The 26,352-nt window shown below is 57.4% G+C and overlaps 1 protein-coding gene across 1 annotated transcript in view; it reads left to right on the top strand.

Annotated features, from left to right (window-relative positions):
• PRKCA (protein kinase C alpha) overlaps positions 1-26,352 on the top strand; it is a 275,221-nt gene that overhangs the window by 186,480 nt on the left and 62,389 nt on the right. Inside the window, exons 4-5 of the mRNA XM_004617983.2 lie at positions 20,194-20,305; positions 23,953-24,081. Of these exons, the coding sequence (XP_004618040.1) occupies positions 20,194-20,305; positions 23,953-24,081 (241 nt within the window). The remainder of the gene's footprint in view (positions 1-20,193; positions 20,306-23,952; positions 24,082-26,352) is intronic.

Genomic DNA, 26,352 nt, shown 5'->3' with positions numbered 1-26,352 from the left:
TGCACGTGGCGGACCCGGGTTCGAATCCCAGCATCCCATATGGTCCCCTGAGCATATGGTCCCCTGAGCAATTACCCCAGGGGTAATTCCTGAGTGCAGAGCCAGGAGTAACCCCTGTGCATCGCCGGGTGTGACCCCAAAAAAAGCAAAAAAAAAAAAGATTAAGAATTTGTCTCTGGAAAGAAATACCGGTTGTGGGCTTCCAAACTTGACCCTGCAGGTGGAAAATTATTTCCCGGTTCCCCACAGAATTGCAACTCAGAAGGCACCAGTGTCTGGTTCGTGCATGTGGTTTTGTTGTTGTTGTTTTGTTTGGGGCCCACACCCGGTGATGCTCAGGGCTACTGCTGGCTCTGCACACAGGAATCACTCCTGGTGGTGCTCGGGGGGACCAGATGGGATGCCAGGAATGGAACCCAGGGTCGGCCATGTGAAAAAGCAAGTGCTTTACCCGCTGTACCGTCACTCCGACCTCGCATGTGTGTTCTTGAAGCACGTTCTCCTCCCGGGTTGCCAGGACGAGGGAAGAGGCCTGGCATGCGTTAGTGCTTGGTACTAAGTATGCGTTAGTCCTTGGACCTCCTAACGAACCCCCACAAACACACAGCCATGGGGAACTGGTCTCCTGGCTGGCGGCCACGGACACCATCTCCACTCCGAGTGGATAATGCTCCAACACTCACACATACACACTTCCTGTGTGCTTGGGGATCACCGGATCAGGTGGTCGCCTTGTTCTGGTCACCCGCTAAACGGCTTTCTGAAGCCGCGGTGTCACGGCGGGTGCCCGGGGTGATGTTTCCCACACAGCCTCGCCCACATGTGCCGTGGCCCGGCCTCTGGACTCTGGTCTTCCCCGTGGCTGGGGGGAGCGGAATCTCACTGTGGTTCTGATCTTGCCTTCCCTGAGGCCCGGCCTCCTCTCCTTCTCCTCTGGAGAAATGCCAGCTGAAGTCCGCGGCCCGTCTTGTAGTTGAGCTATTTAGCATCCTCTTGTTAGACAATTGCTTGTTTGGGGCCAGGCCTCGTGGTATGAATAGGAAGCTAGGAAGATGATGGCAAATATCATAATTACCGGAGGGATACAATAAGCCGTTTGATTGACTCACTGTGTCATGTAACCTAATTTTGGGGGATCCTTCTGGTAATAGGAGAAATCTGGCACTGATAAGAGAAATATATGAAATATAACAGATATATAGAATCCTGAGTCTTTCCTTTATAACCGGTGAGGATATGTGTGAGGCCCACTTGGGGCTGTGGATTGGGCTGGGGGGAGCGGAGATAACTATTTTTACAGGAAGAACATTTGGATATTTGTGAATTTATCATGGAATGCAAGTTTGAAATGCATATGCCCACTGATTATAGTTGCTGAGAATAGTCGCTGATTCTGGTGGAGGGTTTTTTTTGTTGTTTTTCTTTTAAATTTGGTCTCTAAGTTGTGTGGAAATTCAAGAGCTGAGTATCTCATTTTCTGTTATTGTGAATTTTTCCAAGAAAAGAAAGCCTTCTTTTATTTATTTATTTTTTTAAAAATTCCTGCCAGACAGTCGAAGGAAATGATCATAATTGGGTTTCTCCCTCTCAGACTTCTCAAACTACGGCGTACGGATAAAGTCAGTGTTTATTCATTAGCCGGGCTGAACAGAAACCCGGCGAAACTTGATTGCATTAATTCCAGAAGAAGAGAACGCCGCGCGGAGCGTTTAGGCAAATGCACGCCGGTGGCCGTTATACGCAGGGGACGGCTCCTGGCCCAGGGAAGGCAGATCTCGCCCGGGAATCTAATTAGCGGTTGTTTATGGGTCTGCTGGACGTCCAGCCGGGCCTCTTCTCACCTCAGTAACTAGGACATCATTTGTGGCTCGGGGCCCACTAATGAGCCTGCGAGCCGGCCTTTGGCAGGTCAGGAGAGCGTCCGTGATGGGGAGCGAGGGGCAGGTCCCGGGGGGCGCGGGTCGGAGCTGTGACTTCCTGCATCCCTTTGGGGGCCCAAAGCGGCCTCCAGCTTGCTCTCTCTCCCCCCCCCCCCCGGGGTGCTGCCCACTCAGACTCCCGTCCCTGTGGGCAGAGCCCTCCCCGGGGCCCGCGGAGAACCCGCCTCTGCTTTCTCCTCCCGGCTGGGGGCCACACGCCACGCCTGACCGTCCCGAGCTCGGGGCTGCCTGGCTCCAGTCTGTGCTCTCCATCCTTGCCCCAGCTTACGGGGGTCCCCGTCACAAGCTCCGGAGAGCACCCCCCAATCCATGCACGTGACCTTGGCCTCAGAACCCTCATGCGGAGATTCCAGATAGGCTTGATTCTTTCAGAGGGGGGGAAGGTAGGTAGGGGTGTGTGTGTGTGTGTGTGTGTGTGTGTGTGTGTGTGTGTGTGTGTAGGGGCGTTATATTGTTGACCTCAAATAAAAAGCAACTGTTGTGTGTGTGTGTTATATTGTTGACCTCAAATAAAAAGCAACTGTTTTGTCTCCCATAGAATGGGTTTACTCAGAAGCAACAACGAAAGGGCAGTTTGGGGACCGGGGAGATAGGTTGGGGGCTAAGGTGCACACTTTGCCCGTGACCAACCCCACTGAGGTCTCTGATGTCACACGGTCCCCTGTGCATTGCTGGGCACAGCCCTGAGGGATCAGCAAGCACCATGGTGCGTGGTCCTAGAGGTGCCCAACCTGCCAGTGCCATGTGGGGGGGGGGGGGGCTCAGGTACCGCCCAGCAGAGCCGGGTCCAACCAGCACCACATTCTCAGGGCCTGGCATCAAACGGGCAGTCTGGCTGGCTGAGAATCAGCCAACTCACCCCCTGGCCTTTGGGGACTGTTTGGGAGCATGCACACCTCTCTCTCTCCTCTCTCTCTCTCCTCTCTCTCTCTCTCTCCCTCCCTCTCTCTCCTCCCTCCCTCCCTCTCCTCCCTCCCTCCCTCTGCTCTCTCCTCCCTCTCTCTCCTCTTGCTCTCCTCTCTCCTCTCCCTCCCTCTCTCTCCTCCCTCTCTCTCCTCCCTCTCCTCCCTCTCTCTCTCCTCCCTCTCCTCCCTCTCTCTCCCCCCTCTCTCCCCGTCTCCTCTCTTTCCTCTCTCTCTCCCCTCCCTCCCTCCCTCCCTCCCTCCCTCTCTCTCTCTCTCTCTCTCATCCAATACCAAGACAGCTGTTGCCATCCCCAGCCTGAGCGGGAGCCTGCTGGGTGCCCGAGCTCCCTGATGGCCCAGGCCAGGGCCGCGCCCGGAAGCCCTGCTCCGGCTCCCGCCCCTCCCCGGGGCTCTCTGTGGCCCACACCCACGGGCCTCTCATTTCTCGGAGGCGATTCTCCCCACGAGCGCCGGCTTCCATGCATGCTACTCCCCGAAACAGCACCCCCACGGCACGTGTCAGAGAGCTGCAGAAGAGGCCTGGGAGCCAGCACAGTGGGGGATAAGGCACTGTGGCAGCCCGGCCTGTCACCCAGGGCGGGCGTTAGCCGTGCCTGTGGCCGACCCAGATTCCATCTCCGGCATCCCATGTGGTCCCCATCGGGCCCGCCAGGAGCAATCCCTGAGCACAGAGCCAGGAGTCAGCCCTGAGCAGCGCCAGGTGCGACCCTAGAACAAAGCCAAACCCTCACCTTACACGCAGCTGACTTGGCTTCTAGGCCTGGCACTGCGCATGGTTTGCGAGCCCCACCGGGAGTGATCCCTGAGCACTGCGGGCAGGCAGATGCCCGCGGCGCCCTTTCCTGGCAGGGCGGCAGCCTCGGGCGGAGGGGTCGGGTCCGTCTTCTGGCTTCGGGCCAGGCTGCTTTTGCACCTGCTGATTCTCGCTCTCCTCTGATGTGCCCAAGGAGGGGTGACAGGGCCTTTGAGACCCGGAGTCGACTTGTCACGGACCGGGAGAGCCTGGCCAAGGCTTGTCCCTAAGGAACCAGCTCCGTGCGCTGGGATGAGTCACGGAGGAGCTGGTTTGGGGTTGGCGCCAGCAACTCCGCCTCCAGCTACTAACCCTGAAGCCCCAAGTGGGCTGGGACCTCAGAGCAGCTCTGGCCATGCCTTGGCTGGTCTGATCCATCAGCCATCCTCCATCCCTCCCTCCCTTTCTTCCTCCCTCCCTCCCTTCCTTCCCTCCTTCCTTCCTTCCTTCTTTCCTTCCTTCCCTCCCTCCCTCCCTCCCTCCCTTTCTTCCTTCCTCCCTTCCTGCCTGCCTCCCTTCCTTCCTTTCTTCTTTCCTTCCTTCCTCCCTCCCTCCTTTCCTCTCTCCCTCCCTCCCCCCTCCCTCCCTTCCTTTCTTCCTTCCTGCCTGCCTTCCTTCTTTCCTTCCTTCCTCCCTCCCTCCCTCCTTCCCTTCCTTCCCTCCTTCCTTCCTTCCTTCCCTCCTTCCTTCATCCCTTCCTTCCTCCCTCTCTCTCATCCATCCATCCATCCTTCCTTCCATCTATCCTTCCTTTCTCTCCTCCATCCATCCATCCTTCTTTCCATCTGTCCTTCCTTTCTCCCATCCATCCATCCGTCCATCCATCCTTCCTTCCTTCCATCATCTTAGCTCCGTCTTACTAACTCCTAGAATCTTTAGCCTTTCTCTGGACAAGGAAAGGGAAGTGGATCCCACTGAGCACCGTTAACCCAAAAGGTCACGCGCCCTTTCCTGAGGAACCGAGCAGGGGGTCTGCACCCAGGCTGTGTTCTCGGGGGTTTCGAGCCCCGGGGGAGTCTCTGGGCCCCGAGCCAGAGCCGCAGTGCCCGGGGCTGAGTCTCGGCACACCTGGAGGGCCGAAGGCAGCGCTCATCCCCAAAGTCTCTTTCTCCTTCCCTCTTCCAGTCACGGGCGACCCATTCCCGGCCCTCGCCCGCTGCCGCCTCAGACGCGCAGGGCCAAGTGTGTGGGCAGCAGCCGGCAGAGCCGTGCGCCGGGAAGGCGGCGTCTGGCCGCCGCCGAGGCCCCGCTCTCCGGCTCTTTCTCTCCCTCCCCGGGAGGACGTGGCGGCTGAATACTGGCACTTCCACACGGGCTATTTTCCCCACGGGGAATTTTTTGAAAATACCCATTAAGTACGGTTTGTGGGTGCAACAGAGGGCCGTGCTTGGCCCCGCCAGCGAGGGTCGATTATCTGCACCCGGAGAACGAGACGCTCCGAGCAGGCCAGAGCCGGGGGTTTCCTTCCAGCCAGCCCTGCGGGCCCTGCTGGGCCGGGTGGACATGCTGCCCTCGCTCCCCCCCCTCAGTGTCAAGGCCAGACAGTTAAGCCCAGTCTGGGGGGCATGACTCAGCGGCAGAACCGAGGCCCTGTGTTCGAATCCCCGGGGCGGTTCTGCTGTGGGGACCCCTCGGTGACACAGCACTGCCTCGTCTCTGCCGCACACACACGTGTGTGCCGGCAAGGACACGCAGCACCCCCAAACAGGCAGGTACCACAGCGGAGTGCATGTGTGTGCATTATGGTGTGTGCGCTTGTGTGTGCATGTGTAGTATGTACGTATGCGGTATGCGTGTGTGCATGTGTGCGGTGTGTGTGCATGTGTGTGGTGTTTGTGCGCATGTGTGCGGTGTGCGCACATATGTGCGTGTGCACGTGTGTGTGCATGTGTGTATGTGTGCGGTGTGTGCGTGTGGTGTGTTGCAGTATGCATGTGTGTGTGCATGTGCGGTGTGTGCCGTGTGTGCGTGTGTGATGTGTGTGCGTGTGTATGCATGTGTGTGTGCGTATGTGCATGTGTGCGCACACGTGTGTGAGAGAGATAGACGCCTGGCATTGCTGTGACCCAGGGCATGAAAGCAGGGATGGTGGCACCCGGGCAGCCTGTCCCATCAGGGGCTCATGTGGTCCCTTCCCACCCTCTGACGGGCAGGACGGGAGGCGGGAGGGACCTGCCAGCTGGTGTCCCAGAGAGGGTTGGTTTGTTTTTCACCCGTCTCTGCTTTCCCCAGGGGAAGGACATGGGGGGAACTAGATGACCCTGGGGGACCCTTGGCGCTTTGGAGCTGCCCCCAGACATCGAAGCAAATGGGCTTTGGGACATAATTTTTCAAAAGCCAAGTCTGGGGCCAGAGAGACAATAGAGCGTTTGCCTTGCACGCGGCTGACCCTGGTCTGATCCCCGGCACCCTGTAGGGTCCCCAAACCCCGCCAGGAGTGATCCCTGAGCACAGAGGTCAGGGATTACTGGGATGACCCCAGAATCAAGCAGTGCTCCTGTCCCAGGCACTGTGCCCTCTGTGGTCCGAGATAACGGGATTCCTAAGCACGCATTCCACGCAGAACAGACGGCCCCTGCCTCCGAGATTCCTTGGGGAGACGGGTGACCCCGTCACAGGGCCAGCCACCAGAGAAGGGGCCGTTTCCTAGGGGACGAAAGTTGGCAGAGACGTTCAGCCTTCCCCCGGGGCCTGAGCCCCCGACAAACACCACTCCCTCGGGAGAGTCGCCCGGAAGCTCCCATTCCAAAGGAGGGGGGTCAGTCCGCCTCTGGCCACAGAAAGTTGTTCTGCCCTAAAGCTTGGAAGCCCAAAAGGGGGAAGCACCAGTGTGTAAACACACACAAAAAGGGGGGGGCACCGGGCAGCGGCGCTCTATCTCTCCCCCGCCACTCGCGTTCAGTGGTCTCATGCCGCTTCCCCCACCCTGGGGAGGTTGATGGCGATGACGAGGCAGGCGAAGGAAGGAACGAGGGCCAGGCTGGTCGGTCTCAGTTGCAGTTTATTCCATTCCCATCTCCATTCTCCTCTGATTCTCCTCCTGCTTCTTCCTCCCCCATGCTACTTCATTCTCCTTCTCGCTCTGGATCTGGATCTCCATCCGGCACTGGAACCCCCCAGCCCACTCTTACCACCTCGTGAAATTCCCCAGCATGAGGGGTTGGGGCTCACACATAGGTGTGGTCACAATCAATAGGGTAAAGTTCTTTCCCTCAGGGGATGCTTCTTCTAGGACAGATTCTCTTTCAGCAGGACACCGCCCAAAAGCAGAATCCCATGGGTGTGTTTCTCCTCCCCTTGTCCAATTAACATATAAGCATTCATAATATTAATCATTTTGTATGGACATAGTAAGAGATACATTAAGCTTATAGAATTGCTCTCCTGGCGTCATCTCGGTCTCAAAACTACAGTGCTCAGGCCCGATTAGTCTTTCCTATCCCTAGCAGGGTCCTGGTCTCGTCATTGCTTTTGGATCATGACAGCATTTGTCTATGACCAAGCTCTTAACTTACAGTTAAGAATCGTGGCGCTTTGGCCTGGCCCATATCGATGCCAGGGTAGCTCACAGCTTGCCCTGGGTCCCTTCAGTCCCTCTTCGGGACCCTGCTTTTAGGGTGCTAGGAACTAAGGGCAACTGAGGTTTAAGTCGAGAGAGCAGATGCCCGGGAATGAATAATATTCGAAGCCAATTAAATCCCAAATTATAAAAGCATATTAACAACTGTCTTTCTTTGTCCATACAAAAAGGACATTGCATGAAAGTAAACTATTCAAAAGACACAAGGAGAGAAGAAAGGCAATATTAACGTACAGTACAAGTTCAGTGTCCTAGAAAGATCTGACCTTAGAAATTAACAGAGTCTGATTAGGGGGGGAAAGCTGATTAACTGGTTGGGGAAAGAGAGCATAGAGAAGTGGTTACAGATAGACAAAGGAATGGGAGTGACTCGGGAGCACTGTGATGGGTGTGACACAGTAAACCTAAGCTCCTTGTGGCAAGGGGGAAAGGACAACCCAATGATGTCCTACACACCGGGTCACAGGACAGGGCGGCTTGGTGGGGCGTGCCCTGTGGGCGGGCTCTGTTTACTTCTGATTGGCCAGAGACTAGTCACTCAGCATCAGGCACAGCAGCTGGCCAGCAAATTCTGTCCTCCAGACACGGTAACAGGAGGAGCGACATGAAGAATGAATGAACTTCGGGCCATGGTGACCTAGCAAGCACGTCACCACCATGGGGAGTGGATTCCCAGGAAGCGGAGGCTGGGCGGGTCTGAGAATCCAGGTGACTGACCCCCGTCTCTGACAGCCCGTGGACACCGTGAGGGACGGCGTCTGGCCCCGGAAGCTGACTGTCCAGGCCCTGGGAAATGGACGGACGTTTACTGTGCCTGGTTTAGAACCCCACCTTCTGCCCGCGCCCTCTCTCGACCTCCTCTCCGTGTTTTGGAAAAAAAAGAACCCGAGCTATCTCGCAGCTAACCAAACAGCCCCGGGTCCCGGGGTCCATTTTATCAGGGAGCATCTGAAAATAACTGCGCTCTGAAGTTCCAGGAGGAAGTCGTCCTCGGGCGATGGGGTAAAAATAAGCCTTTATCCGTCATCAGCGTGGGGGCCAGCTGTGTGGCTTTGGCCCCGCGCTGGCCTCTGTTTCTGGGGAATATGAGCCCTGACAGCCTGTCTGGGGAGGGAGCGGGAGATCCCCCGGGGAACGCTTGTGTGGATTGCAGCGTTCGTGAGGCGAGCAGCGGGAAGAGGGGGCCTCCTGCTCCCCACGGTCCCCGGCAATGCAGTCTGGGCGTGCAGGCTGCCGCCCCGGAACAGAGAGAAAGACCGTGAGTCTTGCGGGAAATGGCATCTTTCTCGGTTACCAAGCTCCCCATCCGCATGTGTCTTTAAACATTTCTATTTGAGGCTCACCAAACTCATATTTTTACCCGGGGAAGCCTTGAAAACCGGGATTATTCTAAGCGCTGCAGGCCCAAGTTTCTTCCTTGTTCTCTCTGCCGAGAGACCAAGTTGGTTCCAAGCTTCGCATCGTAAGCTCTTCATTCCAGCCCGCCTGTGTTAAGCCTCTTCCCGAGCAGGAAGATGGTTTACTCCACGGAAGAAGTAGGAATATTCTCCTAGTTTCCTTAGATAGAGTTCAGTTTCTTTACAAGATCTCTGGTTCCTGAGGTGACAATCATGTGAAGATATTAAAAAAAAAATTAAAAAACACGAGGGGCTGGAACAATAGCACAGCAGGTAGGGTGTTCGCACACGGCCGACCCAGGTTCTATTCCTAGCATCCCATAGGGTCCCCCGAGCACTGCCAGCAGTGATTCCTGAGTGCAGAGCCAGGAATAACCCCTGTGCATCACTGGGTGTGACCCAAAAAGGAAAAAACAAACAACAGCAACAAAAACAGGGCTAGAGAGATAGTACAGCAGATAGGGTATTTGCCTTGCATGCGGCTGACCCAGGGTTCAATCCCTGGCATCCCATGTGGTGGTCTGAGCGTATGAGGAATTATCCAGGAGTAATGCCTTAGTGCAGAGCCAGGAGTTAGCCAGGAGCTAACCACCGGGCCCGGGCCAAATACTAATAAATAAAAAATAAATAGATGTTTCGTGCATGGTCATGAGCACGTCTTCCCCAACAGAAAACCTCCCACTGAACCTGAAGCAGGTCCGTGAAACATGTGGACACGGTGGCTGCATGTCTCAGAGACGGCCACGCCTGGCTGAGAACCGGCGTCCTCTCTGCTTTCCAGGTGCCTCTGAGAAATGTGTGCTCGCAGCGGCCAGGTCAGGCTACAGCTAAGGAACTTCTCAGAGCGTTTGCGGGTGGAGTCCTGCCAGGGGCTTGTCACTGAACGCAGAGTTACAAGCCCCACGGCAAGGAGCCGTCTGGAACGGGGAGCTCGGTCGTGCCTGTGAATGTGTGTGTGTGTGCCCGGCACTCCCCTGGGCTGAGCTGTGGCCAGGGGCAGCCTTGCCAGCAGCGGTGCCCAGGAACGCCCGGTGCCCTGCGAGAGAGGAGCATTAGTCACGGCCCCCGGCAGCCCGGAAGCTGGCTCACTGCTTCCTCCCCATGCTAACTGATAAACAGTGCTGCACGGGAGAAGCATTGAATTCCAGCCGAGCTGGGGGCCAGAGAGATAGGACAGGAGTGAGAGCGCGTGACTGGCACTTGGCTGACCCTTGGTGGCTCGAACCCCATTATCACACAGGGGCCCTCCAGGCACGGTTAGGGGTTAAGTCCAATCGGACGTGTCTACTAAGTGGTGAGCCGGTGGGCAGGGCCGAGGCCCTCTCTGAGCCAAGAGGACAGGTGACGGAGGTGCGGGGTGGCCCGAGGGGGCAGCTGGAGCGGCAGCGGGTGGGCAGGGAAGTCTCTGGTAAGGAAGGAGGCTGCTGCCAACAGTCAGTAGCGGGAGGGGCCGGAGCAAAGACATGATGGGTGCCAGGTCATTGGGGCAGGGGAGGTCCCAGGTTGGCGCGAGTGAGACCCCAGCCCCAGGTGGACAGTGCTCTGCCCGGGCAGAAACGTCCGCCCGAGTGTCCCTGCCGTCACTGGCTTTGGGAAATGAGGAGGAAGGAAAATCCAAGGCTGGAGTGGGCAGAGGAGTCTGAGAAGGGGCTTCTGGGTGTGTCCAACCCAGACACCACCTGGCACGGAGCAGCCAGTGCCCACCTGAAGCTTCTGCCCCTGGGAGAAGCTGCCACACGCCCCGGGCTCAGCGTGCAGCCACTGGGCATCATTCCCTCTTGTCACACTGGCACCAACTGGACCACTCCTTGATTCAAGGAGCAAACGTTTTGTGGCACTGAGGTCCGTGGGGGTTCACTTGAAGGGAGACCCAGAGAGAGACGCCTCTGGGGTCTCGCCTCACAGAACACCTTCCCAGAGAAACTGCCAACTGCGTGGACCATCATCGCCTGCCACAGATCCAACTGGATTCTTTATAAGATGGCCTGGGCTCAGGCACCCAATGCAGCGGGCTTGGAGAAGCACCGAAATAAAAAAAAAAAAAAATTTAAAAAGTGGCTTCCAGAGCTGGAGCGATAGCACAGCGGGTAGGGTGTTTGCCTTGCACGCGGCCAACCCGGGTTCGATTCCCAGTATCCCATAGGGTCCCCCAAGCACCGCCAGGAGTGATTCCTGAGTGCATGAGCCAGGAGTAACCCTCACTGTGATCCCGTTGCTCATGGATTTGTTCAAGCGGGCACCAGTAACGTCTCTCCTTCTGAGACTTATTGTTACTGTTTTTGGCATATCCAGTACACCACGGGGAGCTTGCCAGGCTCTGCCATGCGGACACAGTACTCTCGGTAGCTTGCCCGGCTCTCCAAGAGGGACGGAATCAAACACAGGTCGGCTGGGTGAAAGGCGAACGCCCTACCGCTGTGCTATCGCTCTAGGCCCAAAACTTCCCAGGAGAACAGTGTTGGAATTTACACGCCCGAGAATTGAAATCCATCGGCTTCCCGTGGTGTCTCTGGAGTGTGGTTGCCCACACGCGGGGTGGCTGTGCTCGGTGACACCCCCGCCACTGGCGCTGAGGACCCGGAAGCGTTCTCTGCCCTGGCCGCGGCCGTCTCGGAAGCTCTCAGCACTCACGTCTCTCGCTGTCGTTCCGTTCCCCTCTGGTGGGATCCCGGGGGGTCTGTCCCTATGCGGTGGAGGTGCCAGGCGGGAGGCGGGCAGCCCTGTTTCCTGAGGGGCTGCGGCTCTGCCCGCGCTCTATCCTCTCCCGGCGCCCAGGAGAAAGCCGCGGGGTTCCTGGGGAACTAACTCCACAAGTGCTGAAGTTCAAGGCCGCCTGGTCTGAGAACGGACCCTCTGTGTCCTCTCCTACCCCCGCTGCCGCGGGCTCTGCACCTGCAGTCGTCAAAGGCCCACGTTGAAATTCTGATTTTACTGCTTGCTCATCACGGGTCCCGTTTTCCTTAGTGCCAGGGCCCGGGAATGCCGTATTGCTCGGACCCTGCCGTGTGTGTGTGTGTGTGTCCGGGAATGCCGTATTGCTCGGACCCTGCCATGTGTGTGTGTGTCCAGGAATGCTGTATTGCTCGGACCCTGCCGTGTGTGTGTGTGTGTGTGTGTGTGTATGTGTGTGTGTGTCCAGGAATGCCGTATTGCTCAGACCCTGCCGTGTGTGTGTGTGTATGTGTGTGTGTGTCTACCCAGGCCGCCCTCCTGTGGCTCCCCAGGGCCCAGCCATGCTTAGGAGACTGCATGGTGCCAGGAATTCACCATCCCAGCCTGGGTCGGGAGCAAACCAGGCATGTATCTCTCCTCACTGTTGCCCACGGATCTTGCTTTTACATGGTGTAAATAATCCTATGCCTCCATTTCTCATCTAGAAATGGGGGGGGAGGGGGCAGTCCTGTGACGCCCTCTCGCCACTCCCTCCCCCGCCACGGGCATGTCACCAGATGTAAGGAAATGACGCCCATCTTGTGGGGCGTCAGCTGTCCTGTGCGTATCTGCCCTCGGTGCCCCTTGCCCGCTAGCCAGCAGCCTGGGATCAGAAAGGTTGGCCAAGCAGGAAAACCGGAAATGTGTCTCCCCATCCCCCCCCCCGCGCCCACCCAGGCTGCCTTTACCTTGTTTTCTCAGTGCCGGGGCTGCCACCGCCGCCGCTGATTTGCTTCTATTTCTCCTCTCCGCTTAATTGTCGGCTTTTTGTGGAGGTTGAGCCACCGAGCCGAGCGAGAAAGTCATTTTTAGAATACGAGCTGCAATCACAGTGTTTCTCTGTCCTCAAATAAAGGGAACATCACTTGGAGGTGTTTGCGCAAATGCATCTAAATGCCGCCCCCCCTTCCCTCCCCGGCTCCTCGTTTTTGGGTCCCGTTTCATACACCCCCACCTCGGAGGAGGAGAATTCAGCTCTAAACACTCAGACACGTGTTGGCCACCCAGCCCCCCCCCCCCCCCGAGTGCATGGCAAAGTCTAAATAGGCCCTCGTTCTCCGGGATATTTTGGGGAGCTGTTTGTTGCCCTGCGGTAAACACAGAAAAACAGATCTCAGGTGTAAAGCCACGTCGGTCGGTTCCCGCCGCCCTCTGGGCGAAGCTTTCCCTTCTTCTAGTTGCTGAGCCGTGGGGCTCGGATGCTGTCCTGGGGCTGGGGGGGTGGGGGGTTGGGGGGTGGGGGGGTGGGAGCGGGAACAAGCCCTATTTTCGTCGTCCTTCTTCCCGCAGTTCTGAGAGGCATTTCCCCGGGATGCTTTTAAAGTTCACAGCTGGAGGACAATGCATTAGTGTCGCCTCCTGGGACTTCAAAATGAGACCAAGAAAGGAATCCGTGTGCGTGACACTTGGCCGTGCAGGAAGCCCCACACCCAGCGGCCCAGGGTGGGGACAGAGACCAAAGTGCAGGAGGGGCGTGTAGCGTGGGACCTGTGGTAGGCAGATGCCAAGGGCCAGACAGCCTGTGTGCGCCGGGGAAGACGCTTCCCGGTAACTCAGGCAAAATCTGGCCCCTGCCACTGGAGACCACTAGCCACATACCTCCGTGCTGGTTCAGATACCATTCAGGTGTACGACCTCTGGGCTGATGGTTTCAGTGGCCAGAGCGGAAGTACAGTGGTTAGACCGCTGGTCTTCTAGGCGGTTGAGCCCAATTCTATCCCTGGCACCCCGTGTGGTTCCCCGCGCCCGCCAGGAGTGACCCCTGAGCCCCACCGGTGATGAGCCCCGCAAAGTGACACAGCTCAAGTTAATGGCTTCTGCCAGCTTTCCCTGAGCTCCGGACAGACACCATAGCCCCTCCAATCGCCCCCTACAGTTAGATTGAACCTGCACTGTTTAGTTCCTCGTTTCAGGAAAGGAGCCGAAACACCTCCCTGGAGAGACCGTACATCCCGGAGGAAAGGATTCTGGCCCGAAGGGGTGGGGGAGAAACGTAGCCATCATGTGGTAGAGAAGCTCAGTGGGCAGCCACTGAGAAAACCGGGGGGACAGCAGCTGAGGACAGAGTCTCCCCCATAGGGACCTCAAGGAGAGACCAAGAGACCAAGCATCCCCAATCGCCCGGACTGTGGGCTGGCTCCTTGCAAGCTTTCGGGAGATGTGGCCGCCCTCCTGCACCCCAGGTCAGGAGGTCTGAAACAGACCCCGGGCATGAAGCGGGCAGGAGCGTTGGTGGCCAGTGGATCACCCGTCCCCCTCCCGGCTTCTTTCCCCCGGGAGCTGGGAAGACCCTCGGTGCGCAGGGCTGCAGAGTTGTGGGGGTTGCAGTAGTGAGTCTGGGAATCACCTGACTCAGCTCCTCGTGGTAAGCTGATAAGATAAGCTGGAAAAACACAACAGATTGGTCTTTTTCAGAGAATTTCTAAGAACACTCACGAGCTTCTCTCTTCCGGGGACAAAACAGGCCAACGTATGCATTAAAACATGTTGTTTCGGGGCTGGAGCCATAGCACAGCGGGGAGGGCTTTTGCCTTGCACGACCTGGGTTCGAATCTCAGCATCCCATAGGGTCCCCTGAGCACCACCAGGAATAATTCCTGAGTGCATGAGTCAGGAGTAACCCCTGTGCATCACTAGGTGTGACCAAAAAGTATATACATATATTAAAGCGGCATCACTTTCTGCTACATAGGTCTGTGTACCTAGAGATGGACCATGAGGAGCTAAGTCAGCCCCCCAAGGCTCCGACGCTCGGTCAGGTGACCTCCAGACTCACTACTGTAACCCCCACGGCCCTTCAGCCCTGCGCACAGAAGTTTTTATCAGCTCCTGGGGGGTGATCTCAGGAAGTGTCTGTCTCTGCCCAAGAAAGGGGGCTGTTGGGGCTGGAGCGATAGCACAGCGGGTAGAGTGTTTGCCTTGCACGCGGCCGACCCGGGTTCGAATCCCAGCATCCCATATGGTCCCCTGAGCACCGCCAGGGGTGATTCCTGAGTGCATGAGCCAGGAGTGACCCCTGTGCATTGCCGGGTGTGACCCAAAAAGCAAAAAAAAAAAAAAAAGAAAGGGGCTGCCATTGGGGGCTGTGTCGACTGGGCAGCCTGAGCCCATCTGCCTAAGGAAGCAATGGTTCCTAGAGAAAGAATCCTGCCCCATGACCTTTTTTTTAAAAAAGTTTTTTAAATTTTATAAAGTGGTTCACCATGTTTGATCACAGTGAATATTCAAACACCAATCCCACTACCACTACACCTTCCCACCACCAAATTTGGGATGTTTCCATCCCAAGCCCTAATCCCTATCCCAAAGTCCAACTGAAATCATATATTTTGTATTGTCTGATAATGGAAAATTGTCTTACGATGTGTTGTTGTGTGGCCAGAAATGCGGCCACGAAGTCTAGGAATACGTTCACTCGTACGTGAGGCTCGGTCCGAGCTGAGGGACCGGCGTTGAGCGAGGCAGCTGTTGGTGTCTGGAGGTTTCCAGCTGTCAGGGTTGGGTCCCTTGGGGCGGGGAGGGCTCTCACCTGCCCCCCTCTGGGGCGCCCCGAGTGAAACAGCCTGGTGCAGAGTCGGTGGCATGGCTAGGGGGAGGCGTCATGTTGCTCCCTTCCGGGAGAAAAAAATGTGTGATCTGGATGGTGGCCGACAAGGAGATTATCCTGCAGAAGGTGGCTGAGGAGCGTGACCCCTGGGTCACTGGAGGTTGGGAGGAATAACCTGCCCCATGGCTTAATGGTGGGGCCGTGGGAGTCCAGAGAGACAGAGCCGAACCGTCCGCCTCTTGCACTGTGTTCAGACTCACATGAACAAACACCTGTTCTATCCAGGCGTGCGGCGCTAGCCATGTCCCCCTTCTCGTGTCTGTGAGAGCAGCGTCCCAGGCCTGGTCTCCCCTGCAAGCTCACCCATGCCACGGCTCGCCCTGCCAAGAGCCACCCAGTTCTCTCTTCACGGCCTTAAACGGAGAGGTTGAGGGCGTGGGGACTCGCAGATACCCCCCACCATCTAGCTCCCGTTGGCTCTGGGTCCCCTGAACTGGGCCATGACTTTCTGCAGGAGACGCGTGACCCTGTTCGGGGCTGGCAGGGACCCCTAGGATGGAAACGCTGCCTGTATTCTGAATGGTGCCATTCTCCTATGTTCCTTCCAAACAGTGGTGCTGAAGCATCCCCAATCTTCCATTAGCGCCGTCAGTCTGGGGATTTCGTGGTGGTGCTTATAAAAAGGGCGGGAGAATAGTGGGTGTGAGAGCAGAGGTCGGGGAGTAAGTCTAGAAGGTACGAGGAAGTGGCTTTGGGGTGGGGGGGGGTGTGCTTCCGTGTCCCCGCCATGAACACACAGACATGCGCCCTGATACAGGCCAGCCGGAAACCCATGCCACCGTGCGCCCCGGCGACACCTCAGATTTGGATCTCCAGGGCCCCTATTTTGTAAGACAGGATCCCGGAGGGAGACCCCAGCCAACCTCCCTTGGCTGCTTTTGGAGCTTGTCGCTCTGATCCTCTCTCAGAAGGAGAAGTTATTTTTTGGGGGGGTCACACCCAGCGATGCTCAGGGGTTACTCCTGGCTCTGCATTCAGGAATTACCCCTGGCGGTGCTCAGGGGACCCTATGGGATGCTGGGAATCGTACCCGGGTTGGCCGCGTGCAAGGCAAACGCCCTACCCGCTGTGCTATCGCTCCAGCCCCGAGAATTTTTTTTTAAAGAAGAAAAAGTCACTTTGGGAAAATGGGAGACTTGTCCAGAGATGGCCGTTTCCAAGGCCATTTCGCTAAAACGAGCGAAGGTAAATCGATGCGTCTCACTGAAGGGACCAAAGAGGACTTGAATGATTTTATTTTCCCCGCCTTAGAAGGAGTCAGCAGAGTCAGAGAAGAAAGAGAAATGATTTCTCCTGGAGACAAAAATTGGAATGAATTCCAGAGGCTACAATAAATACAGCCAGGGCTGGAGAGAGACTACAAGAGTTAGATCTGGCATGCCGCCCACCTAAGGTTAATCTCCAGCTCTCCCTCGGGTCCTCCGAGCCCTGCTAGGAGTGACCGCTGAGCACAGAGCCAGGAGTAAGGTCTGAGCACAGCTGCATGTGGTCCCCAAATTTAAAAAAAAGAAAAAGAACAAAAAGGAAAACTGAGCATATCTGGGGTGGCCCAAAAGTGAGAAATTGAAATGCAGGGAGAACTAAGGATGTTCGCATAATTGTCCCAGCTTCTGTTCAGGCAGAAAGATGGCAGGGCCACACTCCACTCACAACCTGGGCCTGCAGGAAGAGCACCCCCCGCCCCCCAACACACACACACACGCACGCACGCACGCACGCACGCATGCACGCACACACCCTGCCCCACCAGACTGGCATTTTGACTCCTTTTGCCCGGCAGTGGTCTGGAAGCTCCTCCTTCATGCATGAGTGATAAACGCCTGCCGGCTGCAGCCAGCCGAGATTGGGGAGTTTCCTGACGCGTTTCCACTGCTGAGGCAATACCGTATCTAAAAGGCCAATGTTTCATTGGACAGTCCCAGTTTCCAACCTCATTCACTTGTGCTTTAAACAAAGGACTTTGCGTGTTTGCAGCTCTAGCCCATTCTGGGGACCCAGGAGCGAAGAATGGCACTAGGACCCCAGCTTCCCATGGCCCTCCGTGGGTGCTGCTGCTACGACACAGAATACGCCTGCCCCTTCCGCAGGCTCGTCGGGGCCACTTAACCAGGCACTTGCTTTGGCAAGCAGCAGGGGTCTCAGGAGGAAGAGTGGCACTGTTGCTGTTTTCCCCCCAGGGAGAGGGCACTTTGTCACCTCTCCAAGGCCCCAGAGTGAAGAGTGGGCGAGAAACCCTGGCTGTTTTGTAGCACTACACTGTAGCACTGTCGTCCCGTTGTTCATCGATTTGCTCGAGTGGGCACCAGTAACATCTCCCTGGTGAGACTTGTTGTTACTGTTTTTGGCATATCGAATACACCACGGGGAGCTTGCCAGGCTCTGCCGTGCAGGCTGGATACTCTCGGTAGCTTGCTGGGCTCTCTGAGAGGGACAGAGGAATCGAACCTAGGTCAGCTGCATGCAAGGCAAACACCCTACCCGCTGTGCTATCGCAGGATTAAATGTCTGGGCTGACACTGAATAACCTGCCCTTGTGAGCCAAACCAGAGTTGGCCTGGGGCAGCCGTAAGGAAACTGATGACTGTGAAATGCCCAATGGGAAGATGAGCCCACGGGCTTTGTGGTTTGAATATTGGCACATTTTAAGCGTCTTAGTGGGAGAGTTTCATTCAAACTCATCTGTTCATCTGGAATTTGAAAACAGTCATTAATGGGGCGAACGAAATTTGATATATATTGATATCTGCAACAGTGACAAGATTAAAAAAAAACGAATTACAAAGTTGGAAGATGCTGGTTGTAGTATATGAGGGAGTAGAGATAAGCATGCCTTTGGAGCCCTGGCCTGGCGTCCCGCCTGCATGCACGGCGGTGGCACCTGGACACCTTCCTCCTGGAGATTGCTGGACAGAACCTGTCTATCCCCAGATGCCACTGTGGTGCCAGTAGCACTGCCACTGTAGCACTGTCGTCCCATTGTTCATCGATTTGCTCAAGCGGGCACCAGTAACGTCTCCATTGTGAGACTTGTTGTGACTGTTTTTGGCATATTGAATATGCCCTGGGGAGCTTGCCAGGCTCTGCCGTGTGGGTAGGATACTCTCGGTAGCTTGCCAGGCTCTCCAAGAGGGATGGAGGAATCGAACCCAGGTCGGCCACGTGCCAGGCAAATGCCCTACCCGCTGTGCTATCACTCCAGCCCGTGGTACCAGTATCTCCCCCAAACACAGCTCCCCTCTCATGCTAGCCGGGGACCCTTTTGGACTGGAACCAACGGAACTGTTGAGGAGAACCCCCTCCTTCAGAATCACGGGTCTCGGCATGAATTCATCTTTTTTTTTCTTTTTTGCTTTTTGGGTCATACCCGGCGATGCACAGGGGTTACTCCTGGCTTTGCACTCAGGAATTACTCCTGGCGGTGCTCAGGGGACCATATGGGATGCTGGGATTCGAACCCGGGTCGGCCATGTGCAAGGCAAACGCCCTACCCGCTGTGCTATCACTCCAGCCCCCATGAATTCATCATTTTAGTGGGAACCTCTGCAAGTCTTAGGGCTCCTCTCCCAACCTTGCCTCTAGGCCCACCCACCCTGGCCCCAGAAGCGTCACGCTTTTATAGCTCTCTCGTGAAAAGCTGTGCTATTGTTCCTTTTTCTGGGGGTTATTTTCCATTCTGCCTTTCCCAATAGATGTCAGGATAGTTTATGTCTCTTTCTGTGACTTGCTCTTTTTTCATTAGAGAGTATACCTCGGAGCTCTGTCCACGCTGGGAATGGAAAGATCCGGCTCGTCTGATTGATCTGCTCGTAGCGTTCCATAGCATAAACATATGATGGTTTATCTAGCCATCGCCCTGCTGGCAGAGATTTATAGAGATTTGTTTGTTTTGTTTTGTTTTGTTTTATGAGTTTGCTGCTGTACGTTTAATGATGGTAGCATCTCTCCGACCCCTCTGAGTCCTTCTCCTGGCACAGCCGGGTTTGACAAGTTAGTCCACATGGCCATGTGACACCCCTCAACAGGACAGGGATCTAAGCTGTCCCCAGAACAAATGTTATTCTTTCTTAAAAGTCACGTTCAACCAGACCGATAGGATCAAAGGCAGATTGTACTCCCCAAGTCCCGTGGAGCGCCCCGGGCTGACTTGGCACCCCCTGCCAGAGCTGGAAGGGGGGGCCTTGCTCAGCATGTGGTCCCCAAGTAGCGATCCTGAGATCCTGACGTGACCCTCACCCCAGTCAGACTGCTGTTACGAAGCGGATTTAATTCCCAAGTCTATGGGCCCTGGAGAGGTGCATGAGAGATTTACATACAAAATTCCAGACATCTATGAAGTTACGGCTAATCCCGGGGTTTCAGCGGGTGGGCTCTGGGGTCCCCCCTGATGTTCAGGTCTCTCACTCCCCGCCTGTGCCTGGCGTCACTCGCCCTGGCCCTTCACTTGCCCCCAGTCCAGTGTACGATGACTGGGGGCATCTGGGTCCTGCTATGTACAGCTTCTGAGCATGGGGTCTGCAGCTGGTACCCCAGCTCTGTTGTTGGACAGAGGGGGGGGGGCAAACCGCACCTCTCAGTCTGCAGCTGCCCCTCCCGCAAAGCGAGAACTAAGCTCAAAGTGTTAACTTTAGCTTGGGTGCTGGGAGTTGAACCTGGGGCCCTCAGACCCGTGAGGAAGGAGCAGGGATTAGGAACCCAAGCATCATCGCACAGCAGGGAGGGCGTTTGGCCTTGCGCGCGGCCGACCCAGGTTCCATCCCCGGCATCCCATAGGGTCCCCCGAGCACCGCCAGGAGTCATTCCTGAGTACAGAGCCAGGAGGAACCCCTGAGCATCGCCGGGTGTGGCCCCCGAAAAGCAACATAAATAAGTAAACAAGAAGCGACAGAGCAAATACGCGTCCGCAGTTCCTCATGTAGGGTGCTGTGCGGCGCAGTGAACCCTCGGCTGGAGGGTGGGTGTTGAGGGGGCCCGAGCCCCCCGTGCCTGCAATTAACCTCTTGCTCCGTCTTCGCCCCGCAGGACCCCCGGAGCAAGCACAAGTTCAAGATCCACACGTACGGGAGCCCGACCTTCTGCGACCACTGTGGCTCTCTGCTGTACGGCCTCATCCACCAAGGCATGAAGTGCGACAGTAAGTCCGCCTGCTTCTCCCCGTCCGTGGGGTGCGGAGGCTCCGCCCCGGGTCTCCACAACACTTGAGGCCAGTCTGCGTCCAGAACACACTTCCCAGAGGCTTTCCACCCCAGGCCGCAAGCACAGGAGGCATGCCGTCTCTCCCGGGCCCAACTTCCGGTCTGTGCGACCACTTCCTGCCTTGTTAGGAACCCCACCCCCACCCCTACCCCCACCCCCCGTCCCTCCTTGGCTGAGCACCCAGTGTGTGCACGAGGTGGGGGCTTGCCCGACTCATTTTCTTTTCCTTGGGGTAGATCTTCAGTCGCTACAAGTGCCGGGTGAGAAAGGAGCCCCCCCCCGCCCCTCCCCACGCCACCCCACCTCCGGGTTCCACATTTGGTTAGGCTTCAAAATAAGCAGAGCAATCATAGTCATTATCTTCCTGGGTCTCTAATCAGTGGGTGGACTGTGGAAAAATCCAGTAGGCGCTTCTGGGAACTGCAGCCGCCATGAGAATCAAGGCCCCGGGTGGCATCTGTGTGGCGTTCCCAGGAGGGGCTCAGACTGCGTGGGCACGGGGGCAAGGGTGGGGCACCAGGGCAGGGCCGTGTGGGCCCAGCTAGGGGGTGCTGAGCACGGCCTCACGTCTTCAGGCCTCGCACCCTCTCCTTGGCTGTCCTGTGGGAATCTAGGGGCGGAAGGAAAACCCCAGTGCGAACTCTTGGCTCCCAGCACTCTCCCGAGCAAGTAGCATGAGTGAAAGTTTCTAGTTCCGGCCCCGGAAGGGTAACCACGGAGCCTGTGTTTCTCCGGATGTTGTGGATTCCCTGCAGTGCAGAGGCACCCCTGAAATTTCCAGCATGGCTCTCTAGTTTCTTGGTGGACCAGCCCAGGCTGAAGTTCACAGGAGTCCGTTTAGAGATCTCAGTTTCCCAAGACACTTTTGTTCTTGTTTTTGTGGTTTGGGTTTTGGTGTTTAGGCCATACTCGCAGTGTTCAGGGCCGATTCCTGGCTCTGCACTCAGGAATTAGTCCTGGCGGGGCTTGGGGGACCCTAGGGGGTGCCGGGGATCAAACCTGGGTTGGTGGCGTGCAAGGCAAACACCCTCCTTGCTGTATTATCGCTCAGGGCCCCTCCAAGGACGTTTCTCTGGGGGGTTTCAGGGATTTGCAGGGTTTGAGTCCGTGCAGAACCACACCTTCAGCTGTCTTCCTAAGCAGAGCCAGAGTGGATGCGGGCTCCCTCGCACCCGTGCCCTGGGGACGGCCGCCGCCTGCCGTGGGGGTGGAACACAGGGACAGGCTTCTCCTGGTGCGTCCCCACGGGGAGGGTGCCGTTCAGCCGTGTCTCCCCCGGTGCACAGTCTTCTACGGAACCAGGACTGGGGGGTGCCGGGCAGCACCCGAACTTGTGTTTGGGGGCGGAGGCCGTCCACCACCGTGACCCAGGAGTGCCCTGACGCCAAATAAAAGGCACACCTTGAATGAACAAGCGTTATTCCCATAAAATAGCACTCCTCTTGTTCATAGACTGAGATTCCACCTAAGGTTTTGGGTTGTTGTTGTTGTTGTTTTAATTAAGGCATGTGTGTATTTTACTGCTGATGTTCTTATTTATTTATTTATTTATTTATTCATTTTTGCTTTGGGGGGATCACACCCACCCCTCCACCAGTGTCCCCAGGTTCCCTCCCATCACCCCCCACCCCTGCCTGTCTCTATGGCAGGTGCTTTTCCTCCCTCCCTCCCTCCCTGCCTCCTTCCCTCCCTCCTCCTTTCCCCCCCCCCCTCTTTCCATCCCTCCCTCCCCCCGCCTCTTTCAGGGCACTGTGGTTTGCAAGATTGATGCTGAAAGGTTATCAAGAATATCCCTTCCCTACCTTTAACCCTCAGATCTTGTCCAGGGTGACCATTCCCAGCTGTTATGTCAGAGCCGTCTCTTCTCTGTTTATTAATGGTTAGAACTAACCACAAGTGTGTGTGGGGCTGAGGGCAGGTAAGACAGAGAAGAGACCGCCTACGTTTCTTTTTTAAAAAAACATAGTAACCTGTGTTACTAAACCACGTATTCCAAGCCACCTCTCTGCGCCCCGAGCACCCCTACTTTGTTGCTGCTCCTCTCCCCGGGGTCCCTCAGTCTCTGGGGTTGCTGGGTCTGGGCCCTCCTGGGGCAAGTGGCCAGCCCCGCCCCCGGCTTGGGCTGCTGAAGAGAAGAGCTCTCGGCCTGAGCCCTCCCAGTAGGACACGTCCCACTCTGCTCCCGGGCCAGGGGGGAGCTTTAAGCTGGCGCCGCGCCACTTCCTATTTGCCCGGTGGGAAACGGAGTCAGAGAACCAGGCGACTCCCTGAGACCCAGAGCCACTTCCCATAGCGGGGTGGGGCCCAGCCAGACCCCCGCAGCAGCCTCTCCATCCCCCCTCCCCTACTGCCCACCTTCTCGGGGACTCCCATAGCTATTCCCCTAGGCTCCTCCAGGGAGTGTTTTCCTTACACGAGACACATGCCCAGCACGGGTGCGGGCGCCCGGTCCTGAGCCTCGTAGCAGCCCGGCCAGGGCAGGGGGATCCCCGTGTCCTCTGCACCTCATGCCTGGGTCCCCCTCCCGCCAGCATCTGCTCCCCAGAGGGGCCTTCTTCCCCCGCTGCTCCCCACAAACAGCTCTCATCGGGCGCCGGGTGGGGAGCGCTGGGCCCTTCCTGCCACCTGTGCGACGCCACCGTGCCCCGGAAAAACCCAGGAGAGGCCTCTGGTCCCTCCCTCCAGGAGCCCCGGAGCCGGCCTGGCGCCCTCACACGCAAACTTCTGTCTGTGCTCCGCTCTGAGATCCCTTTCAGGCTGTCTGCCGCGCAGTGCAGGAAGACTAATCTTTTTTTATCCTCCCCCTCCCCACCCTCCCCTCCCTCCCTCCCCCCCCAACAGCTCGCCCACACTCTGTCAGCTGGTAAAGAGACGTTTATCATGCCAGGCGCGCATTTGTTGTACTGGCAATAATATTTAAATATTGGAAGGCAGGTTTGAAATATCAAACACACGGGTTTTTTGTTTGTTTGTTTTGTTTTGTTTTTTTTCTTCGACAACAATGGGCCGGAACCTTCTTGAGAAGGTTCCATCCCCCAGCGCTGGGAGGGAAAGACCAATTCCAGCATTTCTCCCCTCCTCCTCCTCCCCTCCCCCCCATGCCTGCCCTCCCCCCTTCCCGGACTTTCTCCCTCTGAGTGGGGTGGCCAGTTCCAAAAAGGCAGGCGGAGAAACCCAGAGTCCCCTGGGTTTATAAAAAGAATTAATTCCTTTGGGGAATGGCCCGTCTAGGCCAGTGTGCCTCCCGCTCCACGATGCACCTTTGGGTGCTTTTTCAGTATCTGAGCAAGTCCCGGGGACCCAGCGGTGGCCCTCGGCTTCCCCGGGGGTCTCACAGCAGAGATGGCGCGGGGGGTATTTTAAGGATCTCGTCGGCTGCAGGCGGCCAGAGCCGGCGGCGACATCTGCTCGCAGTTCTGGATGTCACTAAAAACACGACGATAGCGAAGCATCGAGTTGTGTGGGTGATGGTGGGGTGGGTGCATGCCTGCACCCAACGGAGGGGTCGGGGTGGGGGGAGCAGGGGGCGGGGACGTGGCGCTGGGTCCCTGAGCCCCGTGGTGACCTTTGCCCTCTCGTGTGCAGCCTGCGACATGAACGTGCACAAGCAGTGCGTCATCAACGTGCCCAGCCTCTGCGGCATGGACCACACGGAGAAGAGGGGCCGAATCTACCTGAAGGCCGAGGTCACCGAGGAGAAGCTGCACGTCACAGGTGAGGCGCCCCCCTCTCCCCCCCGTCCTGCCCGCACAGCATCCCAGGCGCCAGGAGGGGGCAGGACACAAGGACCCCGTGTGCGCTGCCGGGCGGTGGGGACAGAGGCGGGGAGGCCGCTGAGAGCAGGCGCCAGGGGGTCTGTGCTTCCTCAGCCGCTGTCCAGCCCCTTCACACGGCCGTGCTCAAGGACAGTGGTGCCGACAGGTGCCCAGTGGTGAGCCCCGTCTCCGGGAGGGGAGACAGGGGGGCCCAGGGAGGTGAAAAGCTGGGACCGCATCAGAGAGAAGCGCCGGGGGGAAGCCTTGGGCACCCGCCCCAAGGTGCACTGCAGCCAGCAGCCTGGCCAGGGGTGCCCAAAGTGTACCAGGACAACCTCGGCCGAGGTTGGACAGCTGCATGTCTGCCCAGGGGGGACCCACTGGGTCCCCCACCGATGCCCTGGAGGTCTTTGAACCTGCCCAGTTCCCGTTATCCTGGGACGCTTCTCATTCCATAAACGGCTGGTGGCTAGTCTTGGGGTCCCCTAGATTTGGAGTCCCCTTGTCCTGGGGGTGTCACTCATTTGGACACGAATGTTCATTGGCGCCTTGCCGTGGTGCGTCCACTCGGACTGGGGAATCATAAACTCACAGAGAAGGAAGGACCGGCTTCCCGCCCTCCGGAAACAAGAGAGGACGGCAGGGCAGCCCCTCGGGAGCGTCTGGGCTAAGGCGGTGGTCGGCGGTGGGACGGCACCCCCGGAGTGCAGGGCCCAGCGGACCCCCCGCCCCACTCTGAGGCAGCCCCGGCTGCTGAGCCACAGCCAGCCCAGAAAGGTCCTTGAGGTCGAAGCAGAGAAGGGCAGGGACCTTGCCGAGAGTGCGGGGCTGGGAGAACACCCTTGCCCTGTACGCCTTTGGGGAAGAAATAAGCAAACGCCCTATTTTCAACAGCTGCCCTCGAAAGGTCAGAGGTCAGGGAAAGGGAAGGAACTCGGGGAGGCCTTGCTCATGGCGGTGCGTCCAGGGGACAAAGCAAGGAGCAGCAGGTGGCCGAGAGCCAACTCCGGACTCGGGTTTGGCGGTGCCCGGGTTTCCCCACAGACCCCCCCGGCCCCTCCAGCACGGCGAGCTGCGGCTCTCACCTCCCTGCGCCATTCCGGGACCGTTTCTGTCAGCCGCGGCCGTCTGTCCCCGCTCTGGAGGGCAGCCAGGACCTCATGGGCACCACCACGCTCCCTGGGAGGCGCCGTGAGCCCGGACACACCCTCCCTCCTTTCCCTCTCCCACCCCCTCGGAGCCGGGTGCGAGGGGCAGGGAGATGGCGGTCTGGGGCGGGGGGGGGGGGGGGTGTTTCCTAAAACTCAGTGCTCGGGGCTGGGAAGAGCCTGTGGCTACAGCCCGGCCCTGCAGGCTGCCACTGCCCTGGGCAGCTGGAGGACAGGCCCGCTGACCCTCGGGGCTCAGAGCGGAGGGTCGCAGTTTTCTGCCCCAGATGCAGAACGGGGAGTCAGACATGAGTTCATTTCCCTGGGCCCCGGGGATGGCAGTGCGTCATGGGACTCGAACCCAGTCAGTCGACCAGACTGAGGTTGCATTTATACTCTCAAACTGCATTGCGGGGTGATAGTACAGCAGGTAAGCCGACCCGGGTTCGATTCCCAGCATCTCATGTGATGGTCCCCTGAGCACCGCCAGGAGTCATTCCTGAGTGCGGAGCCAGGAGGAAACCTCTGAGCATCGCCGGGTGTGGCCCCCAAGCAAAAATAAAATTAATTAAAAGAAAACTGCATTCCAAAGCACCAAAGTGAAGATTATACAAGATTTGCTACAGTCGACACTTAGGTTTAGAGCAAGGTATGGCCTATCAGTTACAGCCGGGCCTCACACAGGGGCCAGTTGTCTCCTTGGGGTCAGGGCCCGGTCTTTGCCAACCCTCAGAAGCACAGGTGGGCATAGCTCCCAGGGCCTACGAGGGCTCCCCCCAGGGTTTCTGAGGCGCCCACACAGCGGGCACAGACGATTGCTCTGAAGCGTTCTGGGTCTGTCTCTTACAGACTCTTCACTCTTCCTTGATCTGTTGTTATGTGGATGTTGTTTTCTTTTTATTTTTTTGCTTTTTGGGTCACACCCAGCGATGCACAGGGGTTACTCCTGGCTCTGCACTGAGGAATTACTCCTGGTGGTGCTCGGGGGGACCCTATGGGATGCTGGGAATCAAACCCGGGTTGGACGAGTGCAAGGCAAACGCCCTCCCCGCTGTGCTATCACTCCAGCCCCGGATATTGTT

The sequence above is a fragment of the Sorex araneus genome, chromosome 3 (assembly GCF_027595985.1).
Source record: "Sorex araneus isolate mSorAra2 chromosome 3, mSorAra2.pri, whole genome shotgun sequence".
Lineage (NCBI taxonomy): Eukaryota > Metazoa > Chordata > Mammalia > Eulipotyphla > Soricidae > Sorex > Sorex araneus.
Note: the sequence above shows the minus strand (reverse complement) of the source record. Positions and strands in the feature narration are given on the sequence as shown.